The sequence below is a fragment of the Sorex araneus genome, chromosome 6, assembly GCF_027595985.1.
Source record: "Sorex araneus isolate mSorAra2 chromosome 6, mSorAra2.pri, whole genome shotgun sequence".
Taxonomy (NCBI): Eukaryota; Metazoa; Chordata; class Mammalia; order Eulipotyphla; family Soricidae; genus Sorex; species Sorex araneus.
In genome coordinates, this window is record NC_073307.1 from 54,239,526 (window position 1) to 54,259,336 (window position 19,811).

The window sequence follows — 19,811 nt, forward strand, 5'->3', positions numbered from 1 at the left end:
TTCTCTTCTCTCTCCCTCCCTCCCTACTCTCTCTCCTTCTGTCTCCTCTTCCTCTGTCCTCTCTCTCTCTCTCTCTCTCTCTCTCTCTCTCTCTCTCTCTCTCTCTCTCTCTCTCTCTCTCTCTCTCTCTTTCTCTCTCTCTCAGCTGGCCTGCGTCGCTCCGTCACAGCGTCCTGTGCACGCCGAGGCCCCCGGGACACCGCCACCTGGAAGCCCCACACACGCTCCAAGCCTGATGCCTTCCAGCCTCTGGCCAAGGAGCGACCATGTGCTGTCACGGACAGCCAAGCCTATGCCACTGACACGCGGGTGCTGGTGGCAAAGTTCCTGGAACATTCGAACTGCGCCCTCCCTCCCGAGGTGCGGCACGTGGTGGGCCCCGTGTGCCCTGCCGGGCCCCCGGAGGAGCGGTGTGTGGACGAGGCCCTCCTCGGCACTGGGCTGCTGGACCAGGTGTGACGCCTGTCCCCCAGGTCAGGACGCAGAGGACAGAGACGGGCACCTCTCCCCTGGACGCCCCCCCTCTTTGGGGGTGCAGCTGACGCCACTTCCCACTGGATCCAGCGAGCGTGGGGAAGGGACTCCGCACCCACCATGGGCACGTGGAGCCTGCGCCATGTGGGGGCCGGTGACAGCTGGCCAGGGGCCTCCCCCACCCCTGACAGAGGACACAGTCTCGAGCGCTCACGTGGCCGGTCAGCCCTGCCCGGCACCCCACAGACAGGGCTGTAGGGACCCCAGAGCCCAGGGGCCACCCCACCGCGCCTCCCTCCCTGGCGAGGTTCGGCTTCTGTGGGAGGACCCCTACACGCCCTCCAGGTGCTCCCCACTTCCTCTTGTTGTCCCCTCAAGCCGGTTTGTTACCTACTGAGGCCCCAGCAGTGCCCCCAGAGACCTCTGACCACCCCCCCCCAAAAAAAGTCCTCTTCCTGGGCCTGAGGCCGCAGCAGCACTTGCCATGTGTCAGGGTCTCCAGGCCCAGCCTCCCCTGGGTCAGTTCCCCACCCCTCTCTCCCCACTGCGCACATCAGACGCAGCCTTCACCCAGCAAGGGATGTGCAGCAGCGCTGGGCTGCCTGTGGGGGGCTTTCCACAGCACTGGGGGACAGGTGGGCTCCACCGTCCTCAGCCACCGCCACCGCCCTTGAACGGAGCCGCCCACTGGCAGCCAGATGGCGCTGGACAGAAGGTGCTGCGGCTCTGCTGCGCCCCCTGGGGGCGTGCGCGTGCGTGCGTGTGTGCGTGTATGCCTGTGTAAGTGTCCCTGTCCTGAGAAGGGGAGGCCAAAGGGGGCTGGGGTGTAGGAGGTGGCAGCCGGGGATGGCCCAGCATGCCCGCCATACTTCTGGTCTTTGCTCTGGGGCTGACCAGTTGGGACAATCCAAACCGGCCTTTCCCACGGAGGAGAAGCCCGAGAGGCTGTATGAGCACTTTATCCAGTCCTTGATTTTCTTTTTTTTTTTTTTTTTTGCACCTGGGGAAATTGGTTATGTCCTCCCCTAACCCTGGGACCTCCCCCCACCCCCCCACCCCGCCCCATGCAGGCCAAGTTAAATAATTTTCCCCAGGGCCTGCCAGGAGTTGGCCAACAAAGCAGGAGCAGCCCTGGTGCTGGTGTGGGGGGTGTCTGTGCTTTAGTTGGGGCGCCCCGCTCTCCACAGTGTTCTGGGCTGCACCCTCCGTGGGTGTTGGTTATCAGACCCAGCTGGGACTGCAGCCCCGCCTCTGGCAGGCTGGGGTGAGGCAGAGGGAGGCTGGTGCGTGTCCAGCAGGGAGGCAGTGTCTGCCCTGTGGGGCTTCTGCCCCAGGCCAGCCTCAGGGCTGAAGCCTAAATTCTGGAACTTTCTCCGTCCTTCCTACACCCTCTGGCACTGTTTAGTATTCTGCTTTACTAGCAGCTGGACCTTAGGGAAAGGAAGCTACACCCAGTTTTGTGCCTATGGGTCCGCACCTTTGGCTTACCTGCTCAGGTAACCCTGGCTCAGGTAAACCTGCTCAGGTAAGCTCCTGGCTCCCAAGAAGGGGGGGGGGGATCCTGGAAGGAGGGAGGGGGCAAGGAGAACCACTAGAACTGCGCCAGAACCAGTCCCCCACCTCCGGGGGGAGGGGGAACTGGCTGAACCCAGTGGTGTCTCAGAACAGAGGGCCCCAGCAAAGAGCACCCTGCACCGAGACAAGGCAGACGGTGTGTGTGTTGGGGGGGGAGTGTTCTCCCGCCCTCACTTGGAGGGGACCTTCCTCCCACCAGCTCCAGCCTGTCCTCCCCGCTCCTGCATGAGCAGGTCTGGGCAGAACACACCCCCAAATCATTTGTCAGGACCCCTGCTGGCACAGGGTCAGGAGCTGCACCCCCTTTCGTGACCAGAAGGGAGCCTGTCAGGGACTGCATGGGACCCTGGGGACCTCAGGCTGCCAGAATGAGCTCCGGACTCCCATTCCATGGCAAGCCAGTCTGGCCAGGGCACAACGTCCTCCCCACCTCCAGTTGACCAACGCTAACAGGGCAGACTGGCCCCGCCCATGAGAGAAACTGGGCTGCTGGCCCCGCCCACCGGAACGATTGGCCCCGCCCACGAGAGTAATTGAGCTGTGGGCCCCGCCCCGTCCGTGGGAACGCGGCCAGTGTGTCCCCTACGGCGCTCGCGTCCTCAGCTGCGGTGAAAGCGGGAAGGAGCTGTCTCCAGCCCCACGAGATCGCTTGTACGACCCTCTGGAAGGCTGTATTTACTGGGCGTACCTCCAGGTGTTTTCATAATGACCCGTGTTTTAATAAAGACTATTTCTGGGCCCGCGTGTGCGGTGCGAGGGGTGCCCGCGAGGACGCGGCTGCCTCCTGCCGCGGAAGCCGCGGCGACCCGCTGCGACGCCCCCGCCCCCTCTCCCGTCCGGCCCACCGCCCCTGGGCCGGCGTCAGGCCCGGGCCCCGCCGGCCCCCGAGCCGCGCCCCGAGCGCGCCCCCTGGCGGCCGCGTGAGAACAAAGCGACCACACGCGGAGCTCTGCGTCAGGACTTCAGGTTTATTAGTGAGGTGGGCGCGGCCCCGAGGGCGGCTGCATGCAACACAGTCCAAGCCGGGCGGACCGCGCGGTCGTAAGGCTCTAAGTCACAGTGTTTCTCCGAGGCTTCCCGGCGGGGGCGCCGGGGGGGCGGGGCGGGACGCGACCTGCGCGCGCGCGTGCACACCCAGGCCGTTCACTGCGCAGGCGCCGCGGCCGTCTCCAGAGCAACCGGGACGCTCCGGGCCGGGCGGGGAAAGGGAAGGGGCCGGGAGGGGGCTGCCCGCGACCCCGGCACAGGGGTCCCCCAAACCCCGCGAGGTCACCTAAAGAAAGAGGGCGGCTGGGTCTGGTGGCATCGTCCTTTATTGAAGGCGAGTACAATCCCGCGTCCCCACGCGGCCGCGGTACAAGTCCAGTCCTGAGAGCCGGCTGGCCGGGGCGCCCCCATCCTCCACCTGCCGCGTTCGGGCCCCCGGCTGTGGCAGCCCCGGGCACTCGCTGTCCCTGCGGGTCCCTTCATAGCCGCGGTGGGGGCAGGCCCGCCCCCCTCCCATCGGCTCTCGGCTCCGGGGTGGACAGAGACACACGCACAGACACACAGACACGGCCCCGACGACACGCAGACACATGCCCCCCCGCCCCCGCTTGCCCAGGACCGGGAAAGGAAAGTGGGTGTCGAGGGCTCGGCCTGCGGGGAGGCCGGTGTCCCTGGGGCGGGCGGTGGGGTTGGGGTCAGGTCCTGGGTCCGCTGGTCACGCCTCGGCCCAGGGGGGCCCTAGATGTACAGCGGGGTCTCCTGGCCGGTGAGGAGCCTGAACATGGCAGCTGGCATGGTCTTCATGTGGATCTGTCAGCGGCAGAGAGAAGAGGGCGCTGAACCAGCGCTGCCCTCCATGCAACCCACTCAAACACACACTATTCTGGAACATCCCGGAAGCCAGCTACAGCCAGTGGTAACTGTGCCTCCGAGTCAAGCACCAGATCCCACATCAGGGAGAATTCCCAGCCGGTGACTTCCGGGCAGACCTACACACATACAACCACCCTCCACACCAGCCATTTAGTTCTGTGCCCTGAGGGTCTTGGAAATCCTGAACAGAAGACATGGAACCCCGTGTCTGCCACGGCTGTCCACGGTGCCCAACGACAGCAGTTCAGGAGGGATACACGGGGACGAGCTCTGCCTTGGGACTCGAGGCTTGGGGACACGGGCCGTCTGTGACACACATGTGGGTCAGAGAAGCCAGGGGGGGCAGCAACACTAGCAGAAACGAGAGCAGCAGCAAAAGGGGGAGACCGAGGCAGTGCTGGGAGTTCAGGACCCGGGTGCCAGGAGGCGTGGTCACCGCCACGTGGAGAGCTGCGAGCCTGCACCCAGAACACGGCTCGGGTTGGGGCACACATCCCTGAAACCACACGCACCCCAGCCCGGCAGTGCCAAGGTGTTCCTGGCAGCCCAGCATGGCACTGTCAGCCCAGGGAGCTCCCTGCAGTCTCTGAGCAGTGTGAGGCGACCTCCAGACAGACAGGAGGGCCACACCTGGGGCTGCTCAGGGCTGACTCCTGGCTCTGTGCTTGGGGATCACTCTACTCTATGCTCGGGGCTGACTCCTGGCTCTGTGCTCGGGTTCTGTGTTCAGGGCTGGCTCCTAGCAGGGCTTGAGGGACCGAACCAGGGACACTCCCTAGGCGGCATCTCCCCTGTCCTTTCTCTCGGGCCTTGGAGAGTCTCTGAACCTCGTTCCCATCTGGTCATTGCAGGGTTGGGCACAAGAGCCAGAGCTGATCTCCTCGGGGAAGTCAAAGGCACCGACTTAGCAAAACTGCTCCCAGGTGTGCCTGGCCCTTCAGGAGCACCCACACACCCTGCACCCACACCTGTCCCAGTAGCAAATGAGTTGGGGCCCCTAAACACGGACTCTGGCCGAAAGGCCCCCAAAACTGAGCAGAAATGGGCTCAGGAAGGAGTGGCCCAGCACACAGGCTGGCCCCACAGTGCCCTGCTGGCGCGCCCCTAGGGGCCCCCCACAGCTCCAGAATCCACTCTGCACCCCGGCTATCTCCACTGCAGCCCCCTCGGGCTCCCAGGGAGACCTTCACCTCCATTCTCCCCGTCCCCCCTCACACACCTGCTCCTGAGTTCTCGCAGAGCCCCACCCCTCCCCCTTCATGCAGTGCAGCTCTGAGGGCGGAAAGAACGGGAAGGAGGAGGACAGAGGGGACAGTGCAGGGCAAGGGCCAGGAGTCGAAGACACAAGGGGTCAGAGACAGGGCATGCACGCCCCATGCCCCCTGCTCTCTCCAGGACATCTCTGTCATGCCCCCGGGTACCAAGGACACGCTCAGCGCACGGGCAGCCCCCAGCCGAGGCGGGCTGAGGTCCCAGGGGGGGACCTGGCGGTGTGGGCGGGCGTGGCCTCACCTCTCCCACTGAGTTGGAAAGAGCCTGGACGATCTTCTCGTGGGCAGTGGCCACCACGCTCTGCCCGTTGATCTCGATGATTCGATGGCCCACGCGGACGCCCCCTCGCTCGGCGATGCCCCCGCGCATGAGGCTGCAGATCTGCACAGACCACGGCAGGTTAGTGGGCAGGCGCCCCTCGCGCCCCAGGGCTGCCGGTGGGCCCGGTGGCAGAAATGCCTGGACAGAGCGGGGGCTGGTTTTGGGGTACCCGGCACTGCGGCCGTCCTGGGGATCAAGTCCCGGCCAGCTCCGTGCAGAGCAAATGCCTACCCTGTGCCCCCTCCTACCCCAGGAATAAACAGGAGTTTTTAAAGAGTCGACTCTGTGGTGATCAGTCTGCCCCAGCGTGAGCCGAGCCCCACAGCCACCCAAGACAGGCACATTCTAGAAGATTCTCTGCCAGGAGACATCACCCTCCCAAACCCACAGAGGCAGCCACTGCACAAGGTGGCCCTGGAAGGGAGCAGCCCATGGAGCCCCTTGGGGTGGGGGTGGACAGACGGTCAGCAGCAAGAGGACCGAGAGGCTGGAGGGTGGGCAGAGGGCTTGGGAGGGGCAGGGGCAGCTGCAGCCTGTGTGTATGTGTGTATCTGTGTGCATGCAAGTGTACTGGTGAGTGCACATGCATGTGTGTGCGTGTTTGTGTGCATGTTTGTGTGGGTGCAAATTTGGGTATACGTGCATGTGTGTGCATGTTTGTGTGTGCATATTTGCATGTGTTCATGTTTGCATGTTTGTGCATGCATGTGTGTGCATGTTTATGTGTGCATGTTTGTATGTTTGCATGTGTTTGTGCATGCATTTGTGTGCATGTGTGTGCACATGAAGGACCAAGGGGCTGTCCCTGCCAGGAGGGGGCCAAGGGGACTAACCTTATAGCCATCCCCCCACTCTGTGTCATGGTGACCCAGGTCTCTGGGGATCCCCAATAAAGGCCTTCCAGGGTTTGTGGCCAGCAATTGGGCCTGCCTTCTGCCTCAGTCTTAGAATGCTCCACAGAGAGCTGGGCCAGCAAGGGGAAGGGGAGGGGAGCAGAGGAACGATATGGGGGAGGGGAAAGAGAGATGGGCAGGGGAGAGGCAGAGGAGAGATGGGGGAGGGGAGCAGAGGAAAGAGATGGGGGAGCAGAGGAGAATGATGGGCAGGGGAGGAAAGGAGAGGGGCAGAGGAAAGAGATGGGGGAGGGGGAGCAGAGAAGAGAGATGGGAGGGGGAGGGGAGAGGAGGAGAGCAGAGGGGGAGGAGCAGAGAAGAGAGATGGGAGGGGGAGGGGAGCAGAGGAGAGAGATGGGAGGGGGAGGAGAGCAGAAGAGAGAGATGGGGGGGTTCTGGCACTTCAGGGAGCAGAGATGGGTCCAGACCTGGGTGGGGGGCTTCAGCAAGCAGTGGGGCGTGCAGGGGCCTGAAGTGGGCACTTTCCCCAGGGGAGCCCGGCTGGATTGGGGTGTGTATCTCTGAGGAACAGGGGCTCCCCTGGGCACACCCTCACCCCTCTACACCTGAGGGAGAGGCGCCCAGGGGCCCCAGAGGGGTCCCAGGAGGAAATGGGGCTGCAAACGGAGAAGGTGCCGGCACAGGGCCAGCTCACACGACGGGCCCTGGGAGGGAGGGACTGGCCGCTGCGTGTCTCCGTGGTCAGTGCTCCCTGCTGCCTGCCCGCCCTTCGCAGACTCACGATTCCATTCTGCACGCTGAAGCCCAGCTGGTACTTGAGGTCGGGCCGCTTGATGAGCACTGTGGTGACCGGCGGGCAGCTGACGATGTTCAGCTTCACCTGCGTCTGGTTCTTCAGCCCCTGTGGAGCACCAGGGCCACCTCAGGGTCCACCTCCCGGGTGGGGTCGGGGCAGCGGCCCTGCTCAGCTGTGGCCACAGTTCCGGGTGAGATGGGGTGAGGGGCAGGAGGAGGGGCCGGGCAGCTTCTGGTCTGTTCTGACCAGGCACCAGCCATGGAAGGGACCTGAGCCTTATAGGGACAGTGACCCCACAGGCCCATCAGACCCAGACAAGCAGGGGGTCCCTGGGACCACAGCCCTGGGAGGGGACTTAGGCGCTGCCAACTGGGGCAGCCCCCACCGCTGTCATCTGTCAGTTTGCCCACTGTCTGTCTGTACCTCTGTCTGTCCACCTGTCTATCCATCCAGGACTCTATCTGTCCACCCTCTGTGGGACCCCCCACTCGCACCTCCCGGGGTTCAGTGGCAGCATCGCCCCTCCCCTGCCGTGCAGTGCCACCCACCTTGACGATGCCCTGGCAGGTGCCCAGCGGCAGCCCCACCAGGCTGGTGCCGTTGATGGACATGATCTGGTCGCCGATGCTGAGCTTGCCGGAGCGCGCGGCCGGGCCCCCGTTCATCATGTTGGCCAGGATGACGGTGGGCAGGATGGAGCCCCAGCCCGACTCCACCAGCACCACGCCCAGGATCTCGCCCTTGTGCTTCTGCAGCTGGAGCTGCGGCGAGGGGCAAGGGCTGAGGACCGCAGCCCTGCCCCCCCCCAGTCCCACTCCAGGGCCCGGCTCCGTCAGAGGCCCGAGGATGAGGTTCTCAGGCCCAGGGCTCCACCTCCCCCGGGCGCTGACCTAGAAACTCCCTCTCCATGTCTTGGCCTCCGTCTCCCCCTCTCTGTCAGGCACCCACCGGCCAAGTCAGCCATCAGTCAGCCATCAGTCATTCAGGAACATCACGGCACCCTGCAGGCAGGATGGCACCAACCCCACTGCACAGACCCCAGGGCTGCAGGGCCCGATGGGGACTCTGACACTCCCCTGGGCACAGCCCCCAGGTTTCTCATTTCTTTGGGTGGGGGCCCAGGGGTACGGGTCACAACCAGCAGGGTTCAGGGCTCACTCCTGACTGTGCTCAGGGCTCACTCCTGCCTCTGTGCTCAGGGCTCACTCCTGGCTCAGTGCTCAGGGCTGACTCCTGGCTCAGTGCTCAGGGCTGACTCCTGACTCTGTGCCAGGGGCTCACTCCTGACTGTGCTCAGGGCTGACTCCTGGCTCAGTGCTTGGAGATGACTCCTGGCTCTGTGCTCAGGGCGCACTCCCAGCTCAGTGATCAGGGCTCACTCCTAGCTCTGTGCTCAGGTATTACTTCTGGCTCTGTGCTCAGGGCTCACTCCTGGCTCTGTGCTCAGGGCTCACTCCCAGCTCAGTGATCAGGGCTCACTCCTAGCTCTGTGCTCAGGTATTACTTCTGGCTCTGTGCTCAGGGCTCACTCCTGGCAGAGCTCGGGGAGCCACAAGGTGTCAGGATCACACCAGGGTCGCCATGTGCACTGTCGTGCCCGCGCTGGACTCACTCCTCCCTCCCTCCCACAGTCCAGGGTCCCCATTTCAAGGCTGCCTCCCCCAGAGTTTGCAGAAACATTCTGGGTGCTGGGTGCCAGCGGCCCTGAAGGCCCATCCGCATGGTCATCCAGACAGTTCCTGGCCGCGCATCCCACACCGCCTCACTCCTGCCCAGGCTGTCCCGCAGCCCCCTCCTGCCCCCACTGCATCCCGCACCCCCACTCCCGCTCCCACCACGTCCCACACCCCCCAATCCCGCCCAGGTAGCACCCCTCACCTCCTTGCAATTGTCAGAGTTGGAGAAGTGCACGAGGTCGTCGTTGTACATGTCCTGCGTGCTGATGACGTCACTGTACTCCTTCTGGCTCAGGTCCTCGGGGTTGATGCCGTTGGCCCGCAGGAACTCCTGGTAGGCCACGCTGAAAGCCTGGCCGATGGACTGGGCGATGAGCTGGGCCTGCAGAGAGCGGGGTCAGACCGGCCGGCAGCCGGGTGGGGTGGGCACGGCAGGGCGTGGCCCCCCTTCACAGCAGAGGCTCAGAAGGAGCAAGAGGAAGAAAAGTGGCCGGGGACAAAGACAGGGGTGGGGTGCGGCTGCGGGCAGTACCTGGAGTGTCCCTGTGCTTCGGGCGGGAGCCCCAGCCCTGAGCTGCCCGAGGGCTCCGGAGGACTCCCCTCAGCTCCGAGTTTCCCACGGACCCGGAAGGACGACACAGCCCTGAGCTGCCCGCAGGCCCGGCAGGACACCCCAGCCATGGGCTGCCCGCGGGCCCAGCAGGACATCCCAGCCCTGAGCTGCCCGTGGGCCCAGGAGAACACCCCAGCCCTGAGCTGCCCGTGGGCCCAGGAGAACACCCCAGCCCTGAGCTGCTCGAGGGCCCAGGAGGACATCCCAGCCCTGAGCTGCCCGTGGGCCCAGGAGGACACCCCAGCCATGAGCTGCCCGCGGGCCCAGGAGAACACCCCAGCCCTGAGCTGCCCGTGGGCCCAGGAGAACACCCCAGCCCTGATTTGCTCGAGGGCCCAGGAGGACACCCCAGCCCTGAGCTGCCCGTGGGCCCAGGAGGACACCCCAGCCATGAGCTGCCCGCGGGCATGGCAAGACCCTCCAACCCCCGACGTCAGGCCATGCTTGAGGACCCTGCCCACATGCCCTCCCACGCAGGATGTTCATAAGCTTGCCCCAGCGCAGGGGCTAGGCCTGACACAGATGGAGCAGACGGTGCTGATCCAGACTGACCAGCCCTCCCTGCCAGTCCATGCAGTGACCAGCAGAAACCACCCCAGCCTGGGCGCTGCTCCCTGGACACAGGTGGTAGTGGCTCCTGGAAACCACCAGGTGGCGCTGCAGGCCTGGGCTGGGCTCAGGTGGGTACAGGGGTACTCAAAGGGGCCAGCAGGGTGGCTGGGCCCGCCCCCAGGAACTGGCCGGTCTGTTGGTCAGGGAGAAGGGGCCCAGAGGCCAGGGGCGCCCCTCCGTCTGAAGCTTTGTCTTGAATTGTTGAGTTTTAATTCTTAAAAGATTTGGGGTCTTGGGGCCACACCCAGTGGAGCTCCAGCCGCTGGTCTGTCTTCAGGCCACACGCTGGAAGCCCCCGCGCCCGCCCCCCACTCCGGGCTCCCAGGGATGCGGTCCTGCAGTCCTTGTTGTCTGTCCCCAGGGGGCACTCAGAGCGCTGAGAGGGGCTTCCTGACTCCAGGGCAGCCTGGCCCCTGGGGGCTGCTGCTGTGAGCCCCCCATGGGGGACATGGGGGTCAAGGGAGAGGCCCTCAGAAGGTGGAGGAGCCTCGTTTCACAGAGGGGAGACTGAGGCCTCCCCTGCTCCCCTGCCTCACTGGCGGCCCTGGGTTCCGCCTCGTGTCCCCCTGTACAGAGATCCAGGATGGGGGCCCGACTCAAACCCTCAAACTGCTGGTCCCCCCGTGCCCTCTGACCCTTCACCCCACCTTCGCCCACATCCCTGCCAGGCCACATCCAAGTGTCCAGGGCATCATCCTAACGGACAGACCACAGCGGGCCTCAGCCTGGACCTGACAGGCAAATGTGTCCCACGGGTCCACCTCCACCCCCCACCCCACAGCTCTGGGGGCCCCCGCGCCTGAGGCACGAAGACCCTCTGCCACTGTCCACCCAGGGTGCATTTCCTGCCAGCAGCAGCCACTGGCCCTGCCCTGTGTCCTTCTCAGTCCTGGGGATAGTGTGACTGTGGGGGCTGGAGTCCAGCAGGGAAGAGCCCGGCCTGGTGCCTCTTGAGCAGCCACTCGGGCCTGGCCCCCATCCCTGGGGCTGAGTGACAGCTGCACCCGGAGGGCGTGGAGGCCTCTGGCCATGCTCTGACGGACACTGAACCAAGCGGTGCTGGGGTCAGCCCCCCACCCCTCACCAGCCAGCAAGGAACCGGGCTGGGGCCAGGGGGCCTCTCAGGCGGGATCACAATGAGTGAGGAGCCCCCAGAACACAGGCCAGGGCAGATATCGATGCGGAAAATTCCAGACACTGGCATGCCTGGCACACGTGGAAGGTCGAAAGCAGCGCAGGTGTGGAAGGGTCAGCACTGCAGGCCACAGTGCCGAATGGAAATCAGCGTCCACGGCACCACCACCGCGCACAGGCACCAGAAACACAGGCCGCCGGGTACTGCGAGTGGAGACGGCCGGAAACCACCGTCCCAAACACGCAGAGATCACGTGTGGGGAGCCGTGTCGAGCGAGCCTGCTGGCCAGTCTACACCGGTCAAGGCTGTCAATGCCGACGGAGCCCAGTGACCAACTCCTGAAGAACTTCCCACGGGAAACCCTGGGGATGGGCGGGGGGACGCAGGGGCTCTGCACAGGGGAGCAGGGCTGGCCACGGGCCCCGACTCACGTCCTCAGACTCGAACACGTGGCAGACCATCTTGTACTGCTTCCTGCCCTCCTGCGCGCCAGGCGTGGTCTCGATGCAGTCCTGCGAGGCGGCGCGGGGCATGCGGCGGCGGGCCATGAGCACCACGATGTTGCCGATGTCGGCGATGTAGGAGATGGTGCGCAGGGCGTGGTCCATCATGGTCTCCTGTGGGGCCAGGGGCACGTCAGCACCGGGCACAGGCAGGCCCGGAGTCCTGCCGAGCCCCGGAGAACGTCACCGGCACCTGCCGTGTCTGACAGGCTCCCCACGGGCCATGGCTGGGACCCACCGAACAGACACCGCGGGGGCTCTGTGCTCACGGCGCCCCTTCCTCTCCCTGGGGAGGGCTGTTGTCCCGGGAGCACGCGGGGGTCGGGGGTGCCAGCATCTCCCGTGGCAGACGCTCGCGGGATGCCTGTTCCTGGGGTGAGAGAACAGGCTTCTCCCGGCCGCCTGCTCACAGCCCCTCTAGAGGATGTTCCCCCACACGGCGACCACCGGCCACCCGCCGACTATCAGCCTACGGACCAGCATGGCCACCGACACGGCAGCCCCTCCCCCGCCAGTGCCCTAAGCGGGAGTCGCGGCCCCTCTCTCCCTGCCACTTCACCCCAGGGACAGGCCCACGGCCTGCCGAGGCCACCCAACAGCCCAGTCACCCGCCTCTCAGGGCGTCGCTCCCTGCAGGGCCCCGGCACCGCGCTCCTCATCCTGCCCCGAGACGTGGCAACGGGCAGCCGTGGCCTGATCAGGGCATCTTCAGGGAGGGGCCTCTGCAGACCTGCTCCCCCGCCCGAGCCCGACTGGAAGGTGCAGGGCAGCATGGGCAGCGCTCCCTCCCGGAAATGAGGGGCGCAGGCCCCTCGCTGCAGGCAGCTGGCTACTCCCGGCCACTGGCAGGCGCTGGGAAAGCCCCGAGCAGTGACCTGGGCCCAGCTGTGTCCAGCAGAGAAGCTGCCACTTCCCATACGGCCAGTGGACAGAGACCAGAGGGTCCACTCCTGGGGGCCATAGCCGCCCGCTCACCTGCTTCTGAGAAGGGGCTTGTGTCCAGGTCACTGCTAGGGCATGTGGGGAGGCCGAGATGGGGCATCAGGAGCGGAGCTGGACAGAGACCTGCCCCCCTAGGTGGAGAGTCAGGCAGGGCTGGCCGGAATGGGGGCAGAGTGAAAGAATGTGCCAGAACCACCCCGAAGGCCTGGGCAGAAGGCCGGTCTGGTCACTGGGCTGCCCTTCAGATGCCACCAGCCCAGGGTTTGGCCCGGGATGGCCCGCGGCCCTGCAGAGCGCCGGGCCCACCCGAGGCCAGAGCAGAGTGGACAGCAGCTGGTCCGGGAGCAGAGCATGAGGCGCGGAGGTTTCCCCTGCAGCGCCCACACTCGACCCGCCTAGAGAGCTGGGGGCGCACAGGAGGTCCGGCAGTGGGTGGGAGTGGGGGGAAGCCCACTGGATCCTGCAAATGTGGGAGCAGCGGGCGGCAGGGAAGTACCGGGCGGAGCCCACGTGTGCTAAGCGGGAAGCCCCTTCACGCCCGGCTCCAGAGAGACCCCGACACTGAAATGCAGCAGCAGGACAGCCCTAGGCTGGGCTGGGCCAGGCTGCTCTGGACTGGTCGAGGCTGTCTGGACCGGTGTGGGCGGCGCGGGGCTGGGTTGGTCTAGACTAGACTGTGCTGCCCTGGCCGGGTCTGGGCTGCCCAGGGCTGGTTCTCTTGCAGCCCTGAGACCATCCTCCACGTTCAACCACTCACGTGACACGCCTGTCGTTCTTTCTCAGCACCAGCTCCCAGGCCTCTCGAGTCTGTCTCACGGGCCATGTCTGGTCTGGGGACCCAGCCCAGGGCCTCACACATGCCGGGGCGACCCGCCCCTCCAAGCAGTGCTCAGCGCAGTCTGCAGCCAGGCGAACCGCGCTTTCCGCTTGACTTCCTTCTCTTGGGGCTGCTTTGGCTGTGGGGCTTTTTGTGGGCCCGTGTCAACTTTAGTCCCGTCTGTTCTAAAGCCTGAAAACATGCCCCTGGGGTGGCGACAGGGCTGCTGCAAGAGGCGCTTCCGGAAGACGTCCCCGCACGGTCCCTGTCCCCATCCGTGAACACGGGCCCGCATCCCTTCCCTTGTGTCTTCTCACTACTCTGGGGACACCTCAGACACCCAACCGCCCCCAGGCTGGGGCCAAGCTGGGACAGAGTGAGCACAGAGGGAGCTGGGGGGCTCCAATTAGGGTGCAGGTCCTGCAGGAAAGAGGCCCCCTGGACTCCCAGAGCACTGCAGGGCATGGCCTGGTGCCCCCACTCCCCCACCAGCTCTTACCACACACCACGGGCTGGCCAGAATGAGGCAAGCGGCCCCTGAGCACCATCTGGGATACCCCGCCCCAAGTTTAAGACTCACACAGGCATCCACTACTCTGAGTGCGGTGGGCGGGAGAGACGGCTCTGGGGGCTGAGGCCCGGGTCTAGTCCCCAGCACCCCAGGACCCCCAGTGCCTGGAACCCCACTCCCCAGCACAGAGCCAGGAGTAGCTGCCACACAACCCCCAGGTGTGGTAGCACTGCACTGTAGCACTATTGTCCCGCTGTTCATCGATTTGCTCAAGCGGGTACCAGTAACTTCTCCATTGTGAGACTTGTTGTTACTATTTTTGGCATATACAATACGCCAAAGGTAGCTTGCCAGGCTCTGCCGTGCAGGCAGGATATTCTTGGTAGCTTGCCGGGCTCTACGAGAGGGACAGAGGAATCGAACCTGGGTCGGCCACATGCAAGGCAAATGCCCTCCCCGCTGTGCTATTGCTCCAGTCCACCCAGGTGCGGTAGGAAACCAAAACCAGCACAGGGACAGCAAAGGGGGCGGGTCCCTGTGCACTGAGGGGGATGGGGAGGGGGAGAAAGAGAAGTGGGGGGGGAGAGAGAGAGGAATAGAGGGAGAGAGAGAGGAATAGAGGGAGGCAGAGAGCAAGGGTGAGAGGGAAAGAGACAGGGAGAGGAAGAGAGAGAGGGAGAGACAGGGAGAGGGGGAGAGGGAGAGAGAGGGAGAGAGGGAGAGGGGAAGAGGAAGAGAGGGAGAGAGAGGGAGAGGGGAAGAGGGAGAGAGAGGGAGAGAGGGAGAGACAGGGAGAGAGAGAGGGAGAGAGAGGGAGAGAGAGGGAGAGACAGGGAGAGAGAGAGGGAGAGACAGGGAGAGAGAGAGGGAGAGACAGGGAGAGAGAGGGAGAGACAGGGAGAGAGAGGGAGAGACAGGGAGAGACAGGGAGAGAAGGAGAGAGGGAGTGTGTGTCTTCACAGCAGAATTCCGCTCGGCACAGGAGAAGCCACGAGACAATGGCTAATCACCACTTTGCTCTTCCAAGCAACTCGGCAAAGATCCTCCCCAGCCCCGGACCCCGACGCTGTCACCATCTGGCCAAGATCTTGGGGACCAGGCACCCACCGAGGAGACTGTCACACCCTGGTTTCTTGCCAATGACAAGGCAGCAAAGGGCCCTGGGCCTGCGTGTGGCCGCCTCGCCCCTCCCCACCATGCCTCGTCAATCTCAGGCACAGTGGGGCCGGGCACCCAGCCCCCACCCGCCAGTGCCCAGCCTCGTTCTCACACCTCTGCCGGATGCCCAGTGACCTCCCAGAGTAAGGGGTGCAACCCCCCGTCCTCCTGCCGGGAGCCTGTGGCGGCAGGGCGGCAGCAGGCTCCCCACCCACGCATCCTGTGAGTCGGAGCCTTTATGAAATGCCACCACCCCTTCCAGACCTCCTGCAGGGGCGACCCTGTTCCCGGCTCCCGTCCACCCAGCCCAAGGGTCCAGCCCAGCAGAACCGTTTCCCCTGCCTGGAGGGGGCTTCTTCGGGGGTGACAGAGCTGCGAGCTGCGAGGGCTGTGCAGGGGTGGGGGGATGCGAGGTGCAGGGAGAGGGAGGGAGGGACCCTCAGCCCCGAGCCACTCACCTGCGTGTCGGCATTTAACACCTTGATCCTCTGCGTGGAGATGAAGAGGTCCACCTCGGTCAGCGTCTGGCTGTCCCCCTCCGAGTTCTGCAGACGGAGCGCGCACGCGGTTCAGAACCACGCAAACTTTGAACAAAGGCTCGACAATCTGGCACTGGCGGTCCCGGGCGCCCCTAGAGGGACGCGCTCCTCAGGCACGGCTGGAGGAGCGGCGGGGTGGGGGAACGGCGGCTGGCGGAGAGGGGGGCTGCTTCCGGCTTCCGGGGGACTGAGCAGAGCCCCTGCCTGGGGCCGAGGAGACAGCCGGAAGGGCTGACGGCAGGGAGCCCGGTCTGACCCCTGCCACCGCCAGGCCTCGGCCCAGAAACCACCAGAAGCATAAAATAACCCCCGCTGCCGGCCCACCGGGCTCCTGTGGGCCCAGGGGTCTTCAGGCCCGGGACACAGGAGAGAGATTTCTGCTCTAAAACAGTTTTCTCCGCTCAGGCAGGAATGGGGGTCGCGCGGACACCCCAGTCCCGCACCTGTCCAGCCGTCCCTGACCCCGTATTTCAGGGCGAGACCCGGTGTGAACGGACTCCCACCCTGAAGGAGAGAAACGGCCTCAGCACCATCTGCGGGAGAATGCCAGCTGCCCGCCGTCCTGACAAGCGGCCCGTGGAATGTTCAGGAGGCTGAGCACAACCGCTCAGGCTGGGCCCGAAGCAGGTCAGCCTCCACTGCTGTTTCCTGCGGAGGGTCTGCCGGCGTCTGTGCCGCGCTGATGATGCGCCGGCGCGTGCGTCTGCCGGAGGGGAGAGGGAGTCTGCGGTCCCTCGGGGCCCGCTGCTCGGGCTTCTGCTTCCCAAGAGCAGAGCCGGGGATTTAGCTCCACCGGGGACTCCCAGCTCCCCAGCGGCCTGTGACAGTTCTGGGGGGGAGGGGGCTGGGGCGCAGAGGGCCCAGGAACGGGGTATCACGCGGGTCTCAGCGTTGCCTCCCAGGCAGGATCTCTGGGGGTCGGGGTTGAGCCCCGCCAGGAGGCGGGTGAAGTCAGTCTGCGGCGTGCGGCTGTGAAACTGGGCGAGCACCTACACGCGCATCTTCACACCCAGGTTCTCTCCCAACCGAGGGGACATGCAAAGCTGCAGGAGCCCCCCCTCCCCGGGACAGCACCAGAGAGGGACCCCAGGGCCACAGCCATGGTGTTGGGGGGCCAGGGGCCACCCAGGACCTGCGTGCAAAGCCGTGCACCCGCCCTTGGTGCCCTTCCCGGCCCCAAGGTCAACCTTACAGGTTAAAAATTCTGCTCCTGCTTGAGAAACTTTCTCGACAAAAAAAAATCTCTCCCGGCAGACGCGGCTTCTCAGCCTCCGATTCAGTAAATTAAACTTAATGAGTCTTTAAATATCAGGAGCATTTAATTAATTCCAGGCAGGCGGTCCCGGCACTAACGATGTCACGTGGACAGAGCGTGGCCGCCTGCACCCAGCCCGCAGATCTGAACTCAGACCGGTCCCCCACCCGCAAGGTGGGCACCCCCAGCAGTGGGCAGCAGGCAGTGGTGACCCCAGAGACACCTCCCCCAGCCCCCCGGCCCACACACCGCCTTCTTCTTGATCTTGGCCGCCTTCTGCATCCTCTGAGCAGCATGAAAGAGAAAGAAACAGGTGGGAACGGGAGGTGGCGCCCCAGGGCCAGGGCCCCCGGACCCTGAGGGGTGGGACCAGGCCCAGGAGGGGTCGCGGAGGACAGCAGCAGTACTGGAGAGATGCCAGACCCCATTCCTGAGACACAACCTCTGCCCTCTGCCCCCATCACCCCAAACTAGGCCAGTGCCCCAAGCCAGAGGCACAATGTGACTTTTCTTGAGGTTCATGATCAAATAGAACTCACCCCCCCCCAACTGTGCTTTCTGAGACCAGGCACGCTGCCCAGCTTGGGACAGGAGTGGTGGGCTCCGGATGAGGCCCCGAGGGGCCCTTTAGGGTCTGAACCTCACTGAAGTGATTTGGCCCAAGTCTGGGCAGAGAGAACAGGGGCCCCGGCGGCTACGGGTCCAGGCCAGGGTGTGTGGAATCTACCGTTTCAGGCACTGCTGGGGGTCCTGGAACACGGACCTGTGCAGGTAAGGGGTGTACTAACTGCCCGAGGGCTTTCTCTCTTTGGCAAACACCCTGAGTGATGCTCGAGTTGCGCGAACCCTGGGCCTGGGGCATCCGGAAGCTTCCCCACAGTCCTTAACAGAAAGTCCTGTCTAGGGGCTGGGGAGCTGGGGCAGCTGAGGGACGTGTCCCCCCGCATCAGACCCGAGATGGCCTGGGCCCATGGAACCCAGAGCAGCCCCAGAGCCCGAGTGCCGATCCCGAGCCACCCTCAAAGAAAGGCCATTGGGCGGCCCCGGCACCCATTGGTGAAGGAAGGCGGCTGCTGCGCGCCCAGCACCCCCGCCGGCCCCCCACCTTGACCCGGCTCACGGCCTCCTGGGCCTGCGTCATCCGGATGGTCTTGGACGGGTTCCGCTCCGACAGCAGCTGGGCCGAGCCCAAGTAGTTGGCCGCAAAGATGATGCCGTCGATGAGATCCTCGGGTTCACAGGGCCCTGGAACTGCAGGGACATGGCTGGGGCGCTGGGAAGGGCGGGGGACTGCATGCCCAGCAGGCACGGACTCGGCAGGGGGTGCCGGGAGGGGCTGGGGGAGCAGGGGACACAGACATCGCAGAGTCCAGGCCCACGAAGGTGGGTGTCCAAGGGGCAGTCCTGGGCCCTGGGCAGCTCGACTCCGAGGGGCAGCTACAATGTGCCCCCCAAGGCCCCTCCGCCGCAGTGTATCCTGGGACCCCCAGGGATGCCCTGCCCGCCCCTTCTCCCACCCCATTCCACCGCCTCCTCCTCCTCCTTCCCTGCGGTCCGTCCCCCCCCACCTGCCCTCAGTCACAGCTCAGCCCACTGGAGGTGCCCCCACACCCCACAGTCAGCTCCGGGTCTGATTCAGGGAGGGGCCTTGGCACCTCCAGAACCACTTCCGGCACCACACCCCAAGTCAGTCTGTGTGGGGGAAGGAGCCCCCCAGCTCGGCATGGGGGTGCTTATTAGCCCCCCTTCCCCTGCTGGGAATCTTGGGGGGGAAAGAGTCGGGGCTCTGTCACCTCTCCGTGGGGGCTGTCATTTCTGCCCAGTTCCTCCCATAAACAGGACACAGAGACTGGGAGGCCCGGCCTGGGAGCCCCAGGAAGAGGGGCCCATGGAAGGTGGGGGGTCAGTTTCACAGGCTCAGTAGGGCCCCAAATGCAAACTACTAGCCCCACCTCATCACTCCAGCACGGCACGCCGTGAGCTGTGGCCACCAGAGGGCGCCAGAGCTGCAGAAGGAGGGCTCTGGGAGCCGTTCTCCGGTTGCTCGGCAGGGCCAAGGAGGTCTGCAAGGGCAGAACAGCGGCAGCAGGGCCAAAACCAGGAGCAGCAGATGCTCCAGGGGTGCGGGAGCAAGAAACGCTGGCTGTCCATTTGGGCTGTGTGCAAGGCCAATGGCCATCCCTGCTGAAGTTGGTGTTTTGTGTTCTGTTCTGTGTTTTGTTTGGGGCCACACCCAGCAATGATCAGGGGTGACCACTCCTGGCGACCACGTGAGATGCTGAGGACCAAACTCAGGTCGGGCCGTGTGCAAGGCAAGCGCCAACCTGCTGTGCTACCGCTCTGGCCCCCAAGGAGGCTTCCTCTGGGGGACCCAGTGGTGTCTGGAGGCTGCCCGTGGCTCTGAGCTCAGGGAACCACGCAGTGCCAAGAACCACACCGGGCCCCCTGCACCCTACTTTCACAGAAACACACACAAAAAAATTGAAGGTGAGCTGTAAGGGCGAGTTCAGAGTTTTACACCCAGGAAGCAGGATGAAAGACCCAGTCTGAAGACTCCGGGGCTGGAAACATTGTTCTAGAACAATCTGGGAGCAGGGCGGGGGTGTGAGGGAGCAGGAGTGAGCAGAAGCAGGAAGGCTGCACCCCTGCGCTCCTTCTAGTTCTCACCGACTTGTGTACCTGTTTGCGATGTCTTGTGATAAAATAATCAAATGGGTGGATCTTTTCAACACGTGTGTTTTCTATTTAAGCCACTATTACATAACACCGTTCCTGGTGCTGACCCACGCCAGGGAGACAAGGGAGGAAACGAACAGGAACGGGCAGAAGCAGCAAGAACCACTCTTGTTTGCAGATGGCCTGACTGCATGCCAAACAACAGCAGTCCCTGAAGATCTG

General features: G+C 64.7%; 2 protein-coding genes across 2 annotated transcripts in view; one reads left to right on the forward strand and one right to left on the reverse strand.

Moving 5' to 3' along the window:
- The window catches only part of ENTREP2 (endosomal transmembrane epsin interactor 2), a 147,547-nt gene extending 144,760 nt beyond the window's left edge, over positions 1 to 2,787 (forward strand). The window contains exon 10 of the mRNA XM_055141661.1: positions 146 to 2,787. Coding sequence (XP_054997636.1) covers positions 146 to 459 — 314 coding nt within the window. The 3' untranslated portion in view covers positions 460 to 2,787. The remainder of the gene's footprint in view (positions 1 to 145) is intronic.
- Positions 2,788 to 3,344: 557 nt separating this feature from the next.
- The window catches only part of APBA2 (amyloid beta precursor protein binding family A member 2), a 74,451-nt gene continuing 57,984 nt past the window's right edge, over positions 3,345 to 19,811 (reverse strand). Inside the window, exons 8-16 of the mRNA XM_055141298.1 lie at positions 18,019 to 18,164; positions 17,163 to 17,198; positions 15,578 to 15,664; positions 11,620 to 11,805; positions 9,031 to 9,210; positions 7,701 to 7,913; positions 7,138 to 7,257; positions 5,422 to 5,562; positions 3,345 to 3,846 (exon numbers count right to left, since the gene is read on the reverse strand). Coding sequence (XP_054997273.1) covers positions 3,775 to 3,846; positions 5,422 to 5,562; positions 7,138 to 7,257; positions 7,701 to 7,913; positions 9,031 to 9,210; positions 11,620 to 11,805; positions 15,578 to 15,664; positions 17,163 to 17,198; positions 18,019 to 18,164 — 1,181 coding nt within the window. The 3' untranslated portion in view covers positions 3,345 to 3,774. The remainder of the gene's footprint in view (positions 3,847 to 5,421; positions 5,563 to 7,137; positions 7,258 to 7,700; positions 7,914 to 9,030; positions 9,211 to 11,619; positions 11,806 to 15,577; positions 15,665 to 17,162; positions 17,199 to 18,018; positions 18,165 to 19,811) is intronic.